The sequence below is a fragment of the Xenia sp. Carnegie-2017 genome, unplaced genomic scaffold (genome assembly GCF_021976095.1).
Source record: "Xenia sp. Carnegie-2017 unplaced genomic scaffold, XeniaSp_v1 HiC_scaffold_16, whole genome shotgun sequence".
NCBI classification, from domain to species: Eukaryota; Metazoa; Cnidaria; class Anthozoa; order Malacalcyonacea; family Xeniidae; genus Xenia; species Xenia sp. Carnegie-2017.
Window position 1 is genome coordinate 7479744 of NW_025813469.1, and position 18263 is coordinate 7498006.

General features: G+C 34.6%; 3 protein-coding genes and 1 long non-coding RNA gene across 4 annotated transcripts in view; 1 reads left to right on the forward strand and 3 right to left on the reverse strand.

Annotated features, from left to right (window-relative positions):
• Positions 1-649: 649 nt before the first annotated feature.
• Positions 650-7625, reverse strand: LOC124437396 (translocon-associated protein subunit alpha-like). The gene is made up of 7 exons (XM_046987372.1): positions 7427-7625; positions 6661-6821; positions 6020-6128; positions 5821-5948; positions 4524-4814; positions 4122-4218; positions 650-1172 (listed from the first exon to the last, which is right to left on the reverse strand). The coding sequence occupies exons 1-7, from the start codon at positions 7500-7502 to the stop codon at positions 1102-1104; spliced, it is 933 nt and encodes a 310-aa protein (XP_046843328.1). The 5' UTR covers positions 7503-7625; the 3' UTR covers positions 650-1101.
• On the forward strand, positions 1856-2553 carry LOC124437400. The gene is made up of 2 exons (XR_006945680.1): positions 1856-1894; positions 1990-2553. It is a non-coding gene; the product is annotated as an uncharacterized LOC124437400 (long non-coding RNA).
• Positions 7626-10607: 2982 nt separating the features above from the next.
• LOC124436621 (ribosome-recycling factor-like) lies at positions 10608-12901 on the reverse strand. Its single transcript, XM_046986586.1, has 6 exons — positions 12735-12901; positions 12422-12571; positions 11690-11805; positions 11524-11612; positions 11130-11289; positions 10608-11059 (listed from the first exon to the last, which is right to left on the reverse strand). The coding sequence occupies exons 1-6, from the start codon at positions 12895-12897 to the stop codon at positions 10979-10981; spliced, it is 759 nt and encodes a 252-aa protein (XP_046842542.1). The 5' UTR covers positions 12898-12901; the 3' UTR covers positions 10608-10978.
• A 2496-nt stretch (positions 12902-15397) lies between these two features.
• LOC124435951 (NACHT, LRR and PYD domains-containing protein 3-like) overlaps positions 15398-18263 on the reverse strand; it is a 40814-nt gene continuing 37948 nt past the window's right edge. Inside the window, exons 6-7 of the mRNA XM_046985884.1 lie at positions 16102-16477; positions 15398-16056 (exon numbers count right to left, since the gene is read on the reverse strand). Coding sequence (XP_046841840.1) covers positions 15631-16056; positions 16102-16477 — 802 coding nt within the window. The 3' untranslated portion in view covers positions 15398-15630. The remainder of the gene's footprint in view (positions 16057-16101; positions 16478-18263) is intronic.

Genomic DNA, 18263 nt, shown 5'->3' on the forward strand with positions numbered 1-18263 from the left:
TCAGGTCAAGCAGTGACCATCCTGTAGTTAGAATAGTTGAATAATTCCTTCATTGTCGATGCGCTCATGACTAAACTCTGCAGACAACGGTACATACTTACCTATCACATATTTAAATTGTATCTGACAGCCTGTATTTGAAAAACAAGAGGAATTTCATTAGGAGCCAATCGGTACACTTGTTTGCAGTTTCAAAATCCAATCAGAACGCAAAAATGTAAGCAAAAAAATGTGCGAATATGCACGTTGCTTAAAATTTGCCGACGTGCTTTGATTTTGTGACATTTACTTGAAAACCGAAAAATTCATGTTCAGCAACAGATTTTTTTCACTCACTCGTGTGCTGCTTTGTAAATTTCTTCCGCGAACCTAAATTACAGCTTTTTGAACAACGACCGCTTAGCACGCAAACTATTCTTCATAATTTGCTTAAAGCTTAGTATGAAAGCTTTAGAAGAGTCATAAACTCGAAAAAAAGCACGTTAAAGGAATAAAAGAAAGAGCCATTTTCTCAAATTTTCAGTCCTTTTTTACATTATTTTTGCGATAACGCGTTCTCATTGGTAAATTAAGATAACACACACAAATACACTGATTGGCTAAAAATAAAACCCTCATACGCAGTTAATTAAAAAAGATAACAAGACCCTAACAAAGTGAACGAATTTTCCAACAAATATGAAGAGTTTACAGTTCTATCTGAATGCGTTAATGCAACAAACGTCTATGCCAATGCACGTGATCATAGGATAGCTGTCATTGATTGGTCAATTCCTAAACTATAAGGAAAACCAATATAGCCAATTAGATTTGTCAATAATATGTTAACAGTATTTACCGGAATTTGAGCGATGAAAACCACCGCACTTGTTTTCATTTCACGAAGACTAAACTAAATATAATTCCTAGTTTTGCTACCATCAAAAAGTAAAAATTTCTAAAATTCATAACTTATTTTTTAAGAAGAAATTCATTTTATGTGAGAGTGCAATTGGCATTTCATTTCTGATGCAAAAACAATTGTTTGAAAATATCCTTGCTTCCCAAGTAAATTTCTTTCAGCTTTCAGATTGCATCGTTGAATTATTTCAAGATGATTTTTCACTCTTCTCCCGCACCAGCACTTCGTTTCTGTCTACGATTGCGAGGTGAACGACGCGGGGAATTTTTTCCTAAATAATACACTCACATCAACCGAGGAAAATTGCATTTTAAGAGATGTTTAACATTGGACGAACAAACCAAGTTCCAGTATGAATATGGTGGCTCGATATAAAATTTCTAATGCAGCCATTACAAACGAATTGTGGAAAAGAGCGTTTTTCGATTGATGACGTTTCGTCTTTACCTTAAAGTGGCGGAAGTAGGCTCTTGAGATATTTCCCTTTTAAAGTGGTACTATGACGAAAACTTAACGTTAAAAAATCATCGATTTTAGCATTCAATAGTTTAAACACATATCAATTATTGCTTTCGTAAAATGTAAGCAAAAATAATAATATAACGAGGGAGTTATGAACATTTGAAATGTCTAATTTTCATGTCCGCCATTAAAATCGGCCATTTTGAATATTTGCAATCAGCAAAGGTCTGTGACGTCATAGTCTTACGCATACAAAGTAATACATAAATAGAGCAAAAAAATGTCAAATTCATCGAGATCTAGCTAACTTTCTGAGTCTTCGATCGAGACAAACGCATCGATTTCTTCATCGGTATTCATGACGGCAAATTCGGACGAATCTAATTCGGAAATTTTGCCATTTGCCGATAATATTGAACCGCTTGCTTCGCCCGATGAAATTGCTGAGTACGAAGCTGCAGTCGCAGAAGAACGGCGGGTTGAAGACATGCTGCAAGATCGTTTTGATGCCCGTGTTGATGTTACTTCATGGTAAGATGTCATTCTTAGTGTTTTACTTTGATCTGAATCGTCTGCCGTTAGCTATGATAACTTTATGGAAACATACAATTTGGCCAATATTAAAGGTGTGAATGTGGCCATTGTTCGTTGGATCTTGTTGTCAACCCTCAAGAGTGCCGATGCTGCATGGAAATAGAGCAATGCCGTGGTAAAATGTATCAGTTCGAAATCGATGAAAGGAAATGCATTTGGGATCACCCTGGCTTTAACGAAGTTTGCCTGAACGAATTTGTTCTTCAAGCAGCTTCGTTAGGTTTAAAGACCAAAGGTCATCGCATGATACAGACACTTCATTTTGTATTTCCTTTAAAACCTTAGTATAAATGTATATTATATATTGAAAGTTTGCCTGGATGTATTATTGGTTCTCTCAAATTGTGAAAATTTATTATCTGCAATATGTGTAAGTATATAATAATTGCAACTTGTGCTAACCTGACGCCGCTCTCTTGACGTTGTTGGTGTTTGTGGTTTCTTCCAAATAGTAGGTACGGCACCAGGTTTGAGCCGTCTAGTCATACCACCCAAATGGAATAAACGCTCAAAACAATCATCCGAGATGTGATTCGAACAAATCATAAATCGAATTTTGCGCGAACTCGGATTAAAGTTTGCGCGCTTCGTCTGAACAAATTTAACCCAAATTCTTCTCAAAGACTCGCCGTTTGCGCTTTTATGTAATGAAATGCCTGTATGTCTATCAGACTTATTACTGCAATCTTGCACGTCACAGCGTGTTGAAGGCATGTTAAAAAAATTGAGTTATACAACCTTTTAAATCTCTATTTGTATATAGTGTTATATTGTAAACAGCCGCGAGTTAAGACTATGACGTCACAAGCACCTTCCTTCTTGAAAATTCAAATATGGCGCATTTTAATGGCGGCTCTTAAAGTTCAAGTTTTATCGCTGCGTAACTCGAGCAGCATGAAATACATTGCGCTAAAATTTCGCCAGAAGAGATTTTTTAACATACACTATTAATCTATGAAAAAAAAACGAGAGGCAAAATTTTCGTCATAGTACCACTTTAAGAACATTTGCAATATAATTGATAGAACGAAAATGTTACCTTCGTGAAATTTCTGCGCCCAGAAGTAGGTGACTTCGCGCCACAAGTGACGTACGTAAAAAGGAGAAACGCAGTTCTACTTTTAAACGTTTTCTTTGATTATTCGTTAAAAATTTGCTAATGAACCTACGTTGCAAGTCAAATTTGTAATGCAGTTATAACAGCTTTATTCCGTAAAAAAAGCTATATCTTCAAGGCACGCGTTCTCCTTTTTACGTCACATTTGGTGCAGAGTCACATCCTTCTAGGCCACGAAAACCCATGAAGATGAAATTTTCGATCCAACAAATATACTGCAAATATTCTTGAAATCGATTTATCTATCTGGAGAAGTTATCCCCTCACCCTGACCATAATAGACACTTTACAGTAAAACCATTTCCTTGTTCACTACGTATTTCTTCTCATACAAACAATACATCTTATTCTGCTAATTTTGATGTCTGCTTGATTCTCTCTTCTTCCTCTGTTAACTCTCAGCTTATGGCCAACGAAAGCCATCTCATATTCAAGCTTTGATATTCTCTTAACACACCCAAAGTAACTCTATTCCCTTTCATCTGCTTCAACATATTTCCCTTACTTTATTCATCATTTTTTTATGTGTAATTTAACACCATTTATTACATGCAAGCGTCACTTCCGTCAAAATGAAAAGCTTTGATTGGCTTAGAAACGTTTTTGCTAGTCCAGTTTCAAGTAATTTAGCATTATGTAAACTAACGTCCTAAAGCAAACAGAAAGCAGCCAAACGCATAAATACGAAACAAAAAAACGATAAACGAATGTGAGTCGAAAGAAAAACAATCGGAAAGTGAGTTTCGTTATCCAGACGACGCAATTTCACTAGAGAAGCAAAGCCAACCCTACAAAAAGATCTCGGTCTGATATTTCTCCATAAAGACGTTGAGCTCGGTTAATATGTACTTAGTGAATGTACAAATATCTTGCATATGTACAAGATGTCTTCGGTTGAAGACAAAACGTCATAAATTCATACGCCTCTTTTCACAATTATTTATAGGTATTGGCCGTGTTAAAAATTTTATATGGAGCTATCATGTTAACATTGAAAATACTATTTCCACTTTGCAAATATGTAGTCAAGATTTCGAATAAACATACCAAATTCCGTTGTAGTTTCTTTGGGCAACCAGTCAATATCTACATCAGATTTGTGTTGGGTTCCCATCTCTACATATGGTTTTGACGACTTTTTCTTCTAAAGATCAATTGGATGATTATCATTGGAAATTTGAAATATTTAACATAATTAAAAAGTTGATTTCTCTTAGGTTTCCATGTCTACTCGGTTGTATAAAAGCGTAGTTAACTTAAATTACAGTTAGCGCTAACTACTTTTTTAAACAACCAACAACAACTGGGTGGGTTAATTTAACTACTTTTTGACTTCAAAAAGTGTAGTTAAAAAGTAGTTCAGAGTATTATACAACCGGCCCCAGCTGAATAATTATCACATGAAAATATGAAATATTCAACATAATTAAAAAGTACGTAGACACATACTCCAAGTGAAGACAAGATATATTGTGCTCCCATGATGACAAGAATGGCCATGGCTGCGACAAAGACATACAAGAAGAACGTCTCGCCATCAAAGCCTTCATCATGTTCCTTGAATGTGACAGTTTCGTTGAAGACAGAATCCATCCAATCTTTGCCATCGCTGTCCTTGTAATATAATGCAACAACAATGCCAAAAGGACGTCCACCAAGGTTTTCGTGAGGTTTGAAAGCATAATCAAAGGTAGCCTGTTCTCCTGGTTTAACAATCGTTTTCAATGTTCTGGATGTGAACTAAACAGAAAGCATGTAGAAGAAACGATGAATAATTTAAAATCAAAAAAGGAGAGTACAAATTAGCAGCCTTGCAGCCTAAAATCAACACTAGAAATAATGATGAGCAAAACGAAGTACCACAAGCTCCAGAAATTTTCGCCTGCAAGATTTGATGTTGGGACGCATTATGTTTGGTTGAGGAGTAAAGTTTGTGAAGGCAAATAAGTAGGATGTATAACATAATCTCACTTTATTCCTGCACAGTTGTGATCTTGTTCACACAAAAGTTGTACGCACAGTTTTTTTGTTAACAAAATGTCAAGGAAGTGTGAAAGATTTTGATCATTATAAGATGCTATATTATAAAGCCTCAGCAAGCAGGGGTGGATTTTCAGATGGGTGCCCACCATGCCAAGAAAAATTCCAAAATGGTTATTATAGTCACAGAGGCTATGAAATTGTACAATAAGACTGAGTAAAAAATGGAATTCATCATTTCAAATGCAATAAAATATTATTTTAGTTTCTGCCTGTTTTCATCAAGGTGTGAAAATGGAATCAAATCACCAATTGCAAAGTAAGCTGTTACTTTATCATGTTAACTCCAATTGCCCTTTATTTTCTTGTCCACTGTTTGTTATGTGTGAAAGCAACATTTGTATTTGTGTTTGACTCATTGTTGGAATTATTTGGATGCAGAATTTATGAAGCTTGGCTGATTATTCGAGGAAGTACTGCTAAGTTACATAACTAGGATTTATAATTTACTTAACTTTATAAAAAATTCTTAAAAAGCTAACACTTTATTTCAAAATGTTCACTCATCTGTCAGCCTAAAGTATACAATAGCCCGAGGCCCTGGCACCTTTGGGTAGCTAGGTCAGTGATGCACCCCACCTAGAAAACCTGCACCCCTCCTCTCAATTGAGCATTGATGAGCCCCTTGAGCAAGTACAATAAAGGCTAAGATTGAAAACTGACTTTCCCACAGCTCTACGTAGCATGATTTAGTTGTTTAACTTACATTTTGAATGAAATAGGAATAGTCCTGAGGATATCGAAGTGAAGCATCTAATGCATTTATGACAAAATCCTCCTTGCCATTATTGGTAAAACCAACAAGACAATCAACAATGCTACCGGCAGCAATTTCTAAAGAAAATGTATGCAAATATTATTGTTGATGGTAGATTGACATAGAAACAACCTTTAAGTAAACACACCTTGCTCGGGATGACTGGTAAACAATATGGTTGTCTCAGCATCTGGAGAAGCTGTAAGAGTGGGGATTTCTTGTTCCTCTTCCTCCCCAGTTACTTCTTGGTCTCCAGCCTGAAGAAACATTGATTTCAAATGCATATCACTTTATTAAGATAAAAAGATATCCATTGAGCAAAAATAGAAATATTGCTATAAAAAGTGCAATTGCCATGGTGAATGGCGTAAAACCCAAAGGCAATCAGCATTTTAAGGCAATACTTAAATTTTTTACAATGGCAAAGTCTCTGTTTAAATAAATATAAATAATATCAATTTTGAGATGGAATAATCTGCCTGATGAGGATATTGGTATCTGAGAAAACTCTCATATCCAGAAGATTTTCCATGGAACATGAGAGTTTTGTTGCCTGACATTGTGGGAAAGTAAAAACAGACATGGCAGACTTGATGTGGAACAGACATCTTGCATACGGTTGCTTGAGGAAAGAATCCATTATTGAGAAAAACTTACTATTTGTTCAACCCAGTTGCCAATGTTAAACAAAATATCCAATCAAAACATGGAATAGGTAACCAACAAAAAAACAGCTCACACAACAGTTCACAAAAAATGAAAACTTTACTTTAGGGGATGAACACTTACAGTGCCAGGTTGGGTGGTTTGTGGAGCATCATCACTCTCTTCATTTTCCTCCTCATCTGTTTCCACTTTTCCATCATCCTCTTCTTCTTCACGCTCATTATTGATTTCATCGTCACTCTCATTTTCAATGATTTCATCTTCTTCAGCAGAAACCGCTAACCCTAGCAATACAACAGCATTCACAATTAACCATCACTATCCTAAAATAATAGTCTTGCTAGCACAAGCCTTAGGCAGGAGATAAGAAGCAATTGCAGAAAACATGTATAATATAAACTTGACTTTTCTAACCCTAACACTACAACTAAAACCGAGTGGAAGGGTATTCTGCAATTTAGCCGGAGATAAATCATCAATATAATGATCTTTCATTATGCTTTAACTCCGAGATTCGCGCCATAGTAAAATGCGTATCATTTACTATTTTTGATGAAAAAGTTCACTGCATATTTACTAAAATTTCACGCAACTGTCCTCAGATAGAAAAGATAATCACAAATCAGAGCAACAAGTCGACAAAGGTCGTTTGTTAAAAACGCGCTAAGCTGACGTGTTGTAAATGAAAGTCGAGTGAAAAGAATAAAACATTCTTTCAAATTTCAACGGCATTTACAAACGTACAACTTATACCCTTTGACGCTTTGCTGCCTGGTTTGAATCAGTCCAAATGCCTAAACATCACAGGACAGAGCGAAACTAGAGTGAATTAAACATTTCTAAGTGGATCACAGTTGAAGAAATATCACTTTCCTAGTCGTCCTCTTACCTTGATCTGAAATGAACATGACTGCAGGAAAGGCTAGCAATAGGAGGAAAATTAGTTTTTTCACGTAGCTAAACATATTTGTAATCGTTTTAAGCCTTCGCTCGGCCCAGATTCAAAGAGATTGTCTTCTTCGTTCAAAATCTACCACCATTAACGGAATCGTAAAGGAACGATCGGAGAAAAATCGTTGCTTATAGAGATCAGTAGCATAAATGCTTTACTTCATGTAATTACAATTGAATGATTATACGCTTACCATTTGGTTGGGAAGACGGGCGGTAAGGTTGTCATTTTTTTACACGAGAACCCGATGCAATCTAACAATGAATATGTCAGGTGAGTAGGTCAGTGTATGTCAGGAGCCAAACAGCCAATGCGTAGAAGGCACCATTGCACTTTGATAAATGGTGATAACCGGGAGGGCATATGGGCACATGGTTAAATCAAAGAACTGATTTTTATACTGCGGACTGATTTTTATACTGAAAAGCTCAAAGCTTGTTTTGCTGTTATGAAAAGTAAAAACACTAAGCTTCCAGCATGAAACTCAGAATCCACTGCCTTTATCAAAGTAAGTGTACCTCATGGAAAAAGGGCCGTCGAGAGAAATTGTGGAGCTCGAGGCAAAACATTCAAAAGACATGAACTCTTTTACTGAACTCAGTAATGTTGAGCATTAATTTTTGCTCCTCTATAAGATATACATGCCGCTGAAAGGTTGGGAGCCAAGGGTAAGATGCCCCTTTCCCCCTCTGTCTCTGCACTGCTGCGCGGAAGCCAATCTTCACCACCCAGTATCATCTGATTTATAATCAAATCGATTTCGCTTGAAAGTGAAACAGTTGTTTTTTCAAGACTACCCATGCATCGAAACGATTATAGATTAGAACACCCAAAATGTTTCTTTCAAGCCAAAAAGCAACGTAAGAGCCATTAACTTGAAACGTAATAACTGTCTTTGTACTTGGGAACTATCGCTTTCAAAATGGTCAATCTACAAATCGACAAATAGTGTCTGCTTGTTCGGTTGAACGGCTTCTTTCCATAGCATCAAACCTAATTATGACGTCATTAAAAGCGATTATGACATCACAAAACGCCTAAGAAAACAAAAAGCTGCAAAACTGTTATAATCAATTCAAATGAGCCAATGGGAAAGTGTCAAAGTAAAAAGAAAAACACGCCACCCGACACCAGGTAAGGAATCATATCACCATCAACAAGTAGGCAAAATGGGAAAATTACAATTTTTTATTGTTTTGAAGGTCAGAACTGGAAATAATTTTACAGAGCTTTATAAATGAAAGAAATGATTACAAGAAACAGTACGAGGATAGTAATAGGTATTCAATATCCATTTAAGATACACGACGAACCATTGCTATTCTAAACAGACCGTTATCAGTGACGTAGCCAGCCCACAAGTTTGTTTACACTACGTAACTATTTTGGTGTTCAATCGCTGTAAAAGCAATGGATTTCTACATAAATATGTAACTCTAATCTTGTGAAATTCAAGTAGAACAAACGCTTGAGACTGTTGAAAGTATTTTACTAGTTGTCGACCATTATTTTCGTAAGTACTGAATGCTTTTATGAGTATGTCTAGAGACTGCAGTTTCACCATGCACTGAGTCGCAGACACCAACGGAGGCTTGTATTAGGAGCATTTTTCTTGGAACTCAGTATTAGAAAGTTGAAAATTTTATTTCGTGAAAAACTAATGACATAGCCATCCATGTTTTACTCGGACAGCCGAAAAGAACGGCCGAGTTGAAATGCGTTTTTTTCTGTCGTGCCTAGCGATTGCATAAGTCACGCGCGACTGACACGAGGCCCTTTAACCAATCAAACCTTTCTTGCATCGTTTCACGCGCGAGTGTCTGTAATGACGAGTACAAAAACATATAATTGACATAATATATTGCCAAATGTGAGAATGCATAGCCATGACCTTCGTTATGCTATTTGTATAGGAAATAGCATAGTTTCGAGTGCAATTTGGGGAAAACATGCACGACTCGGTTTTTCAAAAACTAACAGAAAGAAACTGGCACTGGTGTTTCGCTTTTTTACACGGGTGTTCCGTATTATTGCATTGGTATTTTAGGAAAAAGTACAATTAGCTAATTAAGAAATTTTTTCATGTTTATTATTAGGCAACCAATATAGCTAATACGCAAATATAACAAAACATTTTAGTCCGAGTGAACGCCTGATAGATGTCTTGTGAAGTTTTGCTTCGTAAGTTTTCTGTTCAGTTTCAGCAGGGACAAAAACAAAAAAATACAAACTAGAATTACTAGCAAAAATTTTCGCGACAAGACAAAAACTACCCCAGTGGCGCGTAGCTACGCCACAAAGGGACACAAATTCATTAATTTTTTAGACAATGTGACGAACTAAAACTAGAACTTGAGAAATCATCAAGACTTGTCACAAATCTGGAAAGAAAATTGAAAATTTCAGAAGAAAATGTTTGCTCACTTTATCAACGTTATGCAATCGAGAAAGACTTAAACAAGCGGTTAAAACAATATTCAATAACCTCAACTAAATACAATAGAAGAAATGACATGGACGTCAGGTCAGGAACAGAATGGATATTTAATATTTTGAATATTCAACCGATGAAATATCCTTCAAATATTTTTTAGGATGTTGACAAGCTATGAAAGCTTTGATATTCAGGAATGTTTAAATGCTTTGGAAAGCAGATTAGAGCATCTTGAAATGATTGTGGATAATGATGATCAATATAGATACTTCATGTAGAGAATTGTGGATAGCGATGATAACCGTAGATATAAATAAATGCAGACCATTCCTGATGCTGATGATCACTATGGATATTCGATGAAGATAATTGTGGATAATAATGATCATTGGAGATACTTGATGTAAATAACTGTGGGTACGGATAATCATTATAGATATTTAATCTTGAGACTTGTGAACGCCGATAGTCAACATAGAAAATAAACTCGATGGCTAGAACTATAACAATTGGCTTCATTATTTGAGACAACCAATAACATATATTAGTCCTTTTAAGCCATTACTTACCATATGCTTGGAGAAATATCTTACTCATCTCCATTTGTAAAGATCGAACACAAAGGGTGAGATATTCACCAAAAGACAGAGGTTCGATATTTCACGGTAAAGAGCAAGCAAGCGATGTTTATAAAGAGTTTAATATGATTTAAAACGTTTTAGCTACTTGAAAAAACAGGACATGCATTTATTATTTTTTGAAATGCTTGCATTATAAATGAAAACTCAGATGCCGGTGTTCTTAGCTACTCCGAATCACATTCGTACTCACAGGATTTTTTATCTTGCAATTGGCGTTTTAAAAAACTTCTGCCATTTTTGTCGAAATTCTAAATTCTCTTTCGGTGAAATTACGTTTAAATAGACCGCCAAAAATGCTTCTGAGCCAATGAAAGCGCGCTATTTTATCTAGCACTTCCCATAAATGGCTCTTGCTTTACGGATACTATTAATAGAGTCGTTCATGACATGTTTCACTGGTTTGTTAATGTTCTTTCACCTCAGCAATAACTCTTTAGATTTCTCTTGTAAAAGGTCGTCAACTTGTTTAACATAGTTATCAGTTAAGAACTGAATCTGAATAAATTAAAAGTTTTTGATCAAGACAAAGAAGAAGAGAGATTTTTTTAAATAAAATATTTCTCACATGATTCTCAAGCATCCTAGCATCATCTTGAGAGATTTCTTTCCTTTGTTTACGTATATCATTCATTCCTTTTTGACGCACTTTTCTTATCCCAATCTTCGCCTCTTCACTCAAACTTTTTGCTGATTTTACTAAATCCTGGCGCACTTCTATCGTTAGCCTTTGAGTATGCAACAGATTGTCGAAAAATTACAGTAAACAATTTACATTTGTACGAACGACTTTAGACTAAGCTACATATGAATAGCTAACAACTCAATTCGCAAGTGATAAAGGTGACTCGTGATAAGACATTAAACAAAACAATACAAAATTAAGAACTAAAGTTTTCGCATGATTCTTAATGAAGTGTGACCATTCACAATACTTCACTCCTTGTTTAAGAAAAATTTACCTTGGTACAGTAACTGTGATTTTATTTCCTTCCAGTGTTGGACTGAAGATAGATTTGTCATTCAAAGTCTTCATTACAGATAGAGTCAGCTACCAAAATAAGGAAAAGCTCTTAAATAACAATGATTTAATTGATACCAATTCAATCATGTCCCACAATACCTTACATTTGGTGATGAAGCAAGATCCAAAATATACTTGTCATCGTTATTTTGAATGATGGCTACATTTCCAAGAGATGTTTTACGTTTTCCAGACATTATTTTGATATTGTCGAAAAATGCTGAAAATACAAAATTTGTCCAAAGAAGGTGAGTGAGAAAAATAAGCCATTTTCAAATAAAACGAGCAAAGGGAGAGAGTAAGTAAGAGAAGGACGTACAGAGGTAACGCATCAATGAACGAGATAAGGAGTATGTGAGTGAACAAGGGAAAAGGGAAGTGAATGAAGAAGGAGGAGGGAAAGGTGGGAAGGATGGAACAAGGGAGGAAGGGAAGGAATGGAAGGAATGGAAGGGAAGGGAGGGAGGAGGGGTGGAAAAGGAAGGAATGGAATGGAATGGAAGGAGGAATGGAATGGAAGGTGGAATGAAGGAATGAATGAAGGAATGGAATGGAATGAAGAATGGAATGGAAGAATGTGGAATGAAGGAAAGAAATAAAACAGGAGAAGGGTGAATGGAATAAAATAAATGGAAGGAAAGCTTGGAGTAAGAAACAAGAGACTAAGGGAGTGAGAAAAGGGTTGGAGTGAGTGAGCAAGGATGTTTGTTATTGAGTGAATTAATTAATAATTGTAATAGTGATCAAATAAGCAAAACAGTTAGTGAGTAAGTAAGGTGGTAGGAGGGAGTGAGATCTTTTATGTGATGAAGATCTGGCTCTTTTATTGGCCATACCTGTTGAAATTCTCGTTGTTATCGAATTTTTAAATGCATGACGTAATTTATCTAACTCTGTCTCCATGCTAGACGTTAGTTTTTCGACATCAACAATCCCCTCAGCAACATTGCTGTCAAATGATGCGGCCATGATCTTCTTTTTATTGCCTGATAAAAGCAACAAAAGACGTAAAAATGTTAATGGTCATTTGGTCTTGTTAATGGTCATTTGGTCTTGTTAATGGATTGAACATACAAGAGTTAAATTGTGAATCAAATGGCAAAAACTGAAAAACAGTTACCAATTAACATATTATAAATAAATCCTCACCTTTTTTGCTTGCATAGCCTCTAACATGTGAAAGGTATGAATATAAATTATTCAAAGGAAGGTTTTGATGGGTAGAAATGCGAAACATCGGCAAAAAACATTTTTGAAAGCTTGGAGTGAATATAGAAGTGAACGACACAAATTTTACATGATGCGCCGCCATGTTGTTGTCGTTTTACTTATTCCCATCCATCACATTCCGAACAAGTAAGGTGCAGTGGCACTCAGTCCATGGCGAATTTTTCGAAAAGTTTGCACACATTAAACATTTCGTTGCAGATGTGCGACACTGCCCAGTAAAGGGTTAACTGCATTGCCAATATAGTGTATGGTGGGATCGAAAGCGAATGATGGGAAGAGACTAGATAAGATAACATCTCCTTGTCTACTAATACTAAATGAACGATGTACAATAATAAATGTACCAGAGGCAGACTGGCCTATAAGGACCATTCAGTGACCATTATAACATTGCCGGGATCTTTCCTGGTACACCCCTGACTCATAAACTCTTTTGCGCTCATTGCACCCACTTTTTTAAAGCACGAATAAAATAACTGAAGAACGGCCTGAAATGCTTATTCTCTTTTGTTCCTAGTTGCATTAAGGCAAACGAATTTAAAAATATTCTTATTTTGTAAAATTTCGACTGGCTTCACCAATCTATTGCAGCAATTCATGAAATAAAATTGTCTGTAAGCGACATTTTTTATCAGTATGTGACTTCTTCATTTTGATGTGCAAGCATTTATTTCACTCAATAAGAATTGATGCCCAAACATTTATTTTTGAATCTATTACCTGTGCCATGAAATTATAGATAGTTTCAACAGATAAACAGTTATTTCGCAGAAGTTACCTATGTTCACTTAAGCCTAGTTCACATATAGTTGTAATTGTTGTAATTTAATCGCAGACAAATCGGGAGCAGCAGATTCAACTTTTACAATAATTGCAACACTCACAAACATGCCAAAATTTTATGTAACGCTTTTTGGCAGTATTGATTACAACTCTACCTGCATTAACCAATGAGTGAACGGGAATCTTTGCTACGCAACTTCAATTAAAAGCAATCCAAAATTTTCTTTCCTTTTTTTATTGCAGTCTGTAAGCGTAATCGTGTTAAGGTCAACAGCAACATACATTGTTACATTAATAATACTCTTTGATTAACACGTGCCGTATTTCTCCTTTCCAGTTAGGATGTCCCAACGCATCCGTAAATCTAACAAAACTCGCCGGCATCATAACGCACGAGACCTCGGTACTAACGTGCCTTTTTACAACAATATGTGAACGCTTACTGTTTTAATTATTGTAGACTTCATCACCGATAGAATTACAACAATTACAACTATATGTGAGCCAGTCTTTACATACCACTAATATTATCTGTAGCACTTGCGCATTGACCAGTAACAATTAAACGTAGCTAATCTACACGAGCAACGTTTCTGTGCAAAGTTACATGCCACAGAACTATATCTGAGTAAAATGTTGAGTAAAATCATTGAATAAAATGTCTATTTTCTAAAGTTTTCGTGAAATATGTTTTTCTTCAGTTAATAGAATATTTTAATGATTGCGTGTTTTTCAATGTATGCAATAATAGAAACTATTCCGAAAATAGTCCAAAAAAAAAACAAAAATAAGCGTGCCGTTGCCGTGCACGTAAATAAGTTGTTAAAGAGATGTGTAGTCTTGATAGTTGTTTTAATTCAATGAGATTTTTAGGAGGAAATACAGAAAAGATGAAAATATAATTAAATGCAGTGAGTAGCGTAGTAGCTAAATTTTTAAAAGTAGACAGTTTTCGTGAGCATTTGTAAGTGTGTATAAGACACTTGCGAGTTCATATGGCATGTGATCATAAGTAATGTGAAGAAAAGATGAGACCTGTACTTAATAATTATAAAATTTTATTCATAACTTTATTTATGAACATTATTAATTGTTTGTTAACTTCCCGCGGTTTGCAGCAACTATCGTAGTTTTAACAACTTATAGAATTTTTCTATTTTTCAACACTGCAAATACTTGAAATTTTGCAATGAAATACATTGCTACATACACTTCATAATGCTTTAATTCAGTTAATCATTTATATAATATATTGAAATGAGTTTTTTGTGATCGATGTTTACTGGCAAAAACGTAACACAAAGGTCAATGCATATGTTTTTACTGCCTTTTCAGGGATTACTATGTTACCAATTGTCGCTTGCCAATCTTCGAAAAAATAAAACCTGACCTCACATTGACATAACAAGCCATGATTATTTAGTTTTGGAATAAAATAAGTTCTTTTAAACATCCTTTTATCCAGAAGATTTCCAAAGTGAACAGATTTTAGAATGAACATTGCAAAAATACACTTGCAGGCTAGCCACGTCTCTGAGGCAAACACGTTCGCTATAATGTTGAGTTAATTTTAATTGAAAATATATATTTATTTATCACCTATCTTTATGTCCTGATGGACATTTTCTTCTGCAAAAAATCTTAAAACGAAACTTCTGAAACATTTGCAGAAGTTTTCAAACGTGTTATCATACTTGCAGAACACTAATTCTGCAAGGACAGCATGCTAGCCAATACATTGATTCAAACAGACAGAAGCAAAAAACATATTTCCGTCGGTGTAAGAATGTGACAAATAATTTGATTAAAATATTTATTATGTAGAACATTGATTCAGCATTGAAATCATGCTAGAAAAAAGATCATAAATTGATATAAAGACAAGTGCTTTTTACACGCAAATAAAATAAGACAGTATAATTAATTTTATCAAAATATTTTTACCGGCTATTCCCACTGTAAGCTCAAATATATATTCTTTAAGCATATTTAATGTTATTTACAAATTAAACTATATTATAAATGGTTAAAGTTAATATCTAATGTCAGTATGTTTACAATCCTCACTTGGCAAAGCTAAACTAAGACATTTTGCACCTTTATCACCTATTTTGTTACTATAAAGATACAATTCAGTAAGTTTACAATTCTCAGTTCTCACAGCTTCACTAAGATATACTGCACCTTTATCACCTATATAGTTACTACTAAGGTCAAATTTAGTAAGTTTAAAATTCTCACTTTTCAATGCTTCACTAAAATATTTTGCGCCTTCATCACCTATATTGTTATCATCAAGATACAATTCAGTAAGTTTGCAATTGTTAGTTTTCAAAGCTTCCCTAAGAGATTTAGCACCTTTAACACCTATATTGTTACAACTAAGATCCAATTTAGTAAGTTTACAATTCTCAGTTTTCATAGCTTCACTAAGATATTTCGCATCTTCATCACCTATATTGCTACCAAAAAGAACCAATTCAGTAAGTTTACAATGCTCAGTTTTCAAAGCTTCACTAAGATGTTTTGATTTATTATTAACACCACACGAGTAAATTTTCAAAGAGATTACATTGCATGCTGTTGCATTTGACAAATATTTTGACAATCTAACGACGCTATGATTATCAAGAAATTGGCATGAAGAAAACTTGAGTTCTTTTAATTGTCGGCACTCAGAGAGAAATTCGAAGAGGGCGTTTGAATCAAGAGGCGTGAAAGAAACCTTATCAATGGATATTCTTTCGGAAAAATTATTTGATTTGCAAGCTGATCTCATCTCATCATCATCTTGTAATTCGTATAAGCACTTCATTCCAAGAAAACCAAGTGCTTTATTACCATCAGAGAGAAATAAATTTGAGATCCAATTTTGTAACCTGTAATTATAAAAAATATCGTATTGTGAAACTTTTAAGAGTTTGGTTTAATTTGTTAAAAAAAAAAGCACATCAGAAAAGCATCTTAAAATAGTAAGAAGTTTTTGTAAAACTACTATGGTAACAATAGCGCTACTTTTAGTAGCAAAGTAAAGTAAATCAAATAATTCACTCAAATTTTACCAAAGCCAAGTGCAAATGAATATTACTACATGAAAGTAAAAACTCAATGCTGCTTGTGAGAACAACCAGTTCAGTAGCGTTGGCAGCGTGATAGTTAACTGGAAGAAGTGAGAGGGGTCAAAATTCATTTAGGCATGTTTTAATTAATTAATTCGCCAAAAACTTTCACTTCAAAAACAAATTATATCTGCATGTATGTCAAGTATGTTGGAATATCTATTCCTACATACTCTGCAGGAATTCCTAACGCCACTGAGCAAGTTTATAAGACATAAAATGTTTGTAACTTTACTTATGTATACATATAAGAAAGATTATTTGTCATGTAAAAATATGGCTTCTTTTTATCTTGATCGTTTTTGCAGGAATCTATAAACACATTTTTCTCTCCTTTGAAATCCTTTTTTATTAAAAAATCATTTTTGAAATATGTGCCTTTAAGCTACAAATTTGGAAAAAGTGTCCGTCCCGTATGTAAACTTATCGTTTAAGGTTTGTGTTTGGGCCTCTATATTCGGAGGATTGATTATGAACATATGAAATAAAAACGTACTGTTAACAATCATCAACAATAACTTTAATCTCACATTTAATCTCAACTGAAAGAGCAATAACATTTAAGAAGGAGCAACAATAGTGTTGATGTCATGCTATTGTTGAATCGATGTTATCACAATATTGAAAAGAGTATTTGATGTCACAAAAATCGTTTCATGCATGTATCGTGCTATTGTCAGTCAAAATACAGTTGTTGGCGGTTCGTTAGTTTTTGAGAAAACTCCAACTATAACAAAGTATTATCATTTTATAATTCTAAAAGGAAAATGGTTTGTATAAGTGTTCACAAAAAGTTCAACTCGTCATTTCAGCTTATCGGCAACATGCACCAACATGTTTTCACAAAAGATTAATGCTCGCATAATACATAAGCTTAGTTTCCATATAGTTGTAATTGTTGTATATAAATGGGATATACACCCATAAGTACAAAGATTCTTCCCGGTTCTCAAGCTGATATTTACAAAAAACACGTACATGCGTTAGCCTATCGTGTTTAGTGCTCTTAATGGTGATAATTAGTTAACTGCTTTTCTTCGTGCACAACGAAGGCTTCTTATGCTTTGCCGCAAACGCGTAAAAAATCGATTGAATTAAAAAGGGAGAATGAGCTTTGGGTCTGGAGAATGAGTTTTTTTATGTATGCGAATTTTTTATCCAGTGAATTTTTTCCTAAAATTTTGCACATGCTTCTTCTGTGAGTATCAACATAAACTCAACAAAATAATATGAGCCCCAAAGGCAGCCAAAGAGCATAATGATGAAAATTCTGAGCCAACAAGCAACTTTTTAGAAATTGCTTGATTTTTTTATTATTTAAATCCTTATTTGTTTTAAAATACAATTATCTACTAAGAACATCATGATTTTGGTCACTAAAAATTCTGCTGATTTTGCCTTTTTTGTCAGGCTTATAGCAATATGTGTTTCCTAGGCATGCTACGTAGCCCAAAATTAGGCAAAACGGCCAATTAAGTAAGTATCGTTCACCATTTCAATTAAATTTGCTACTAAACTGTTAGTTTTACGCACAAAGATGTCTACA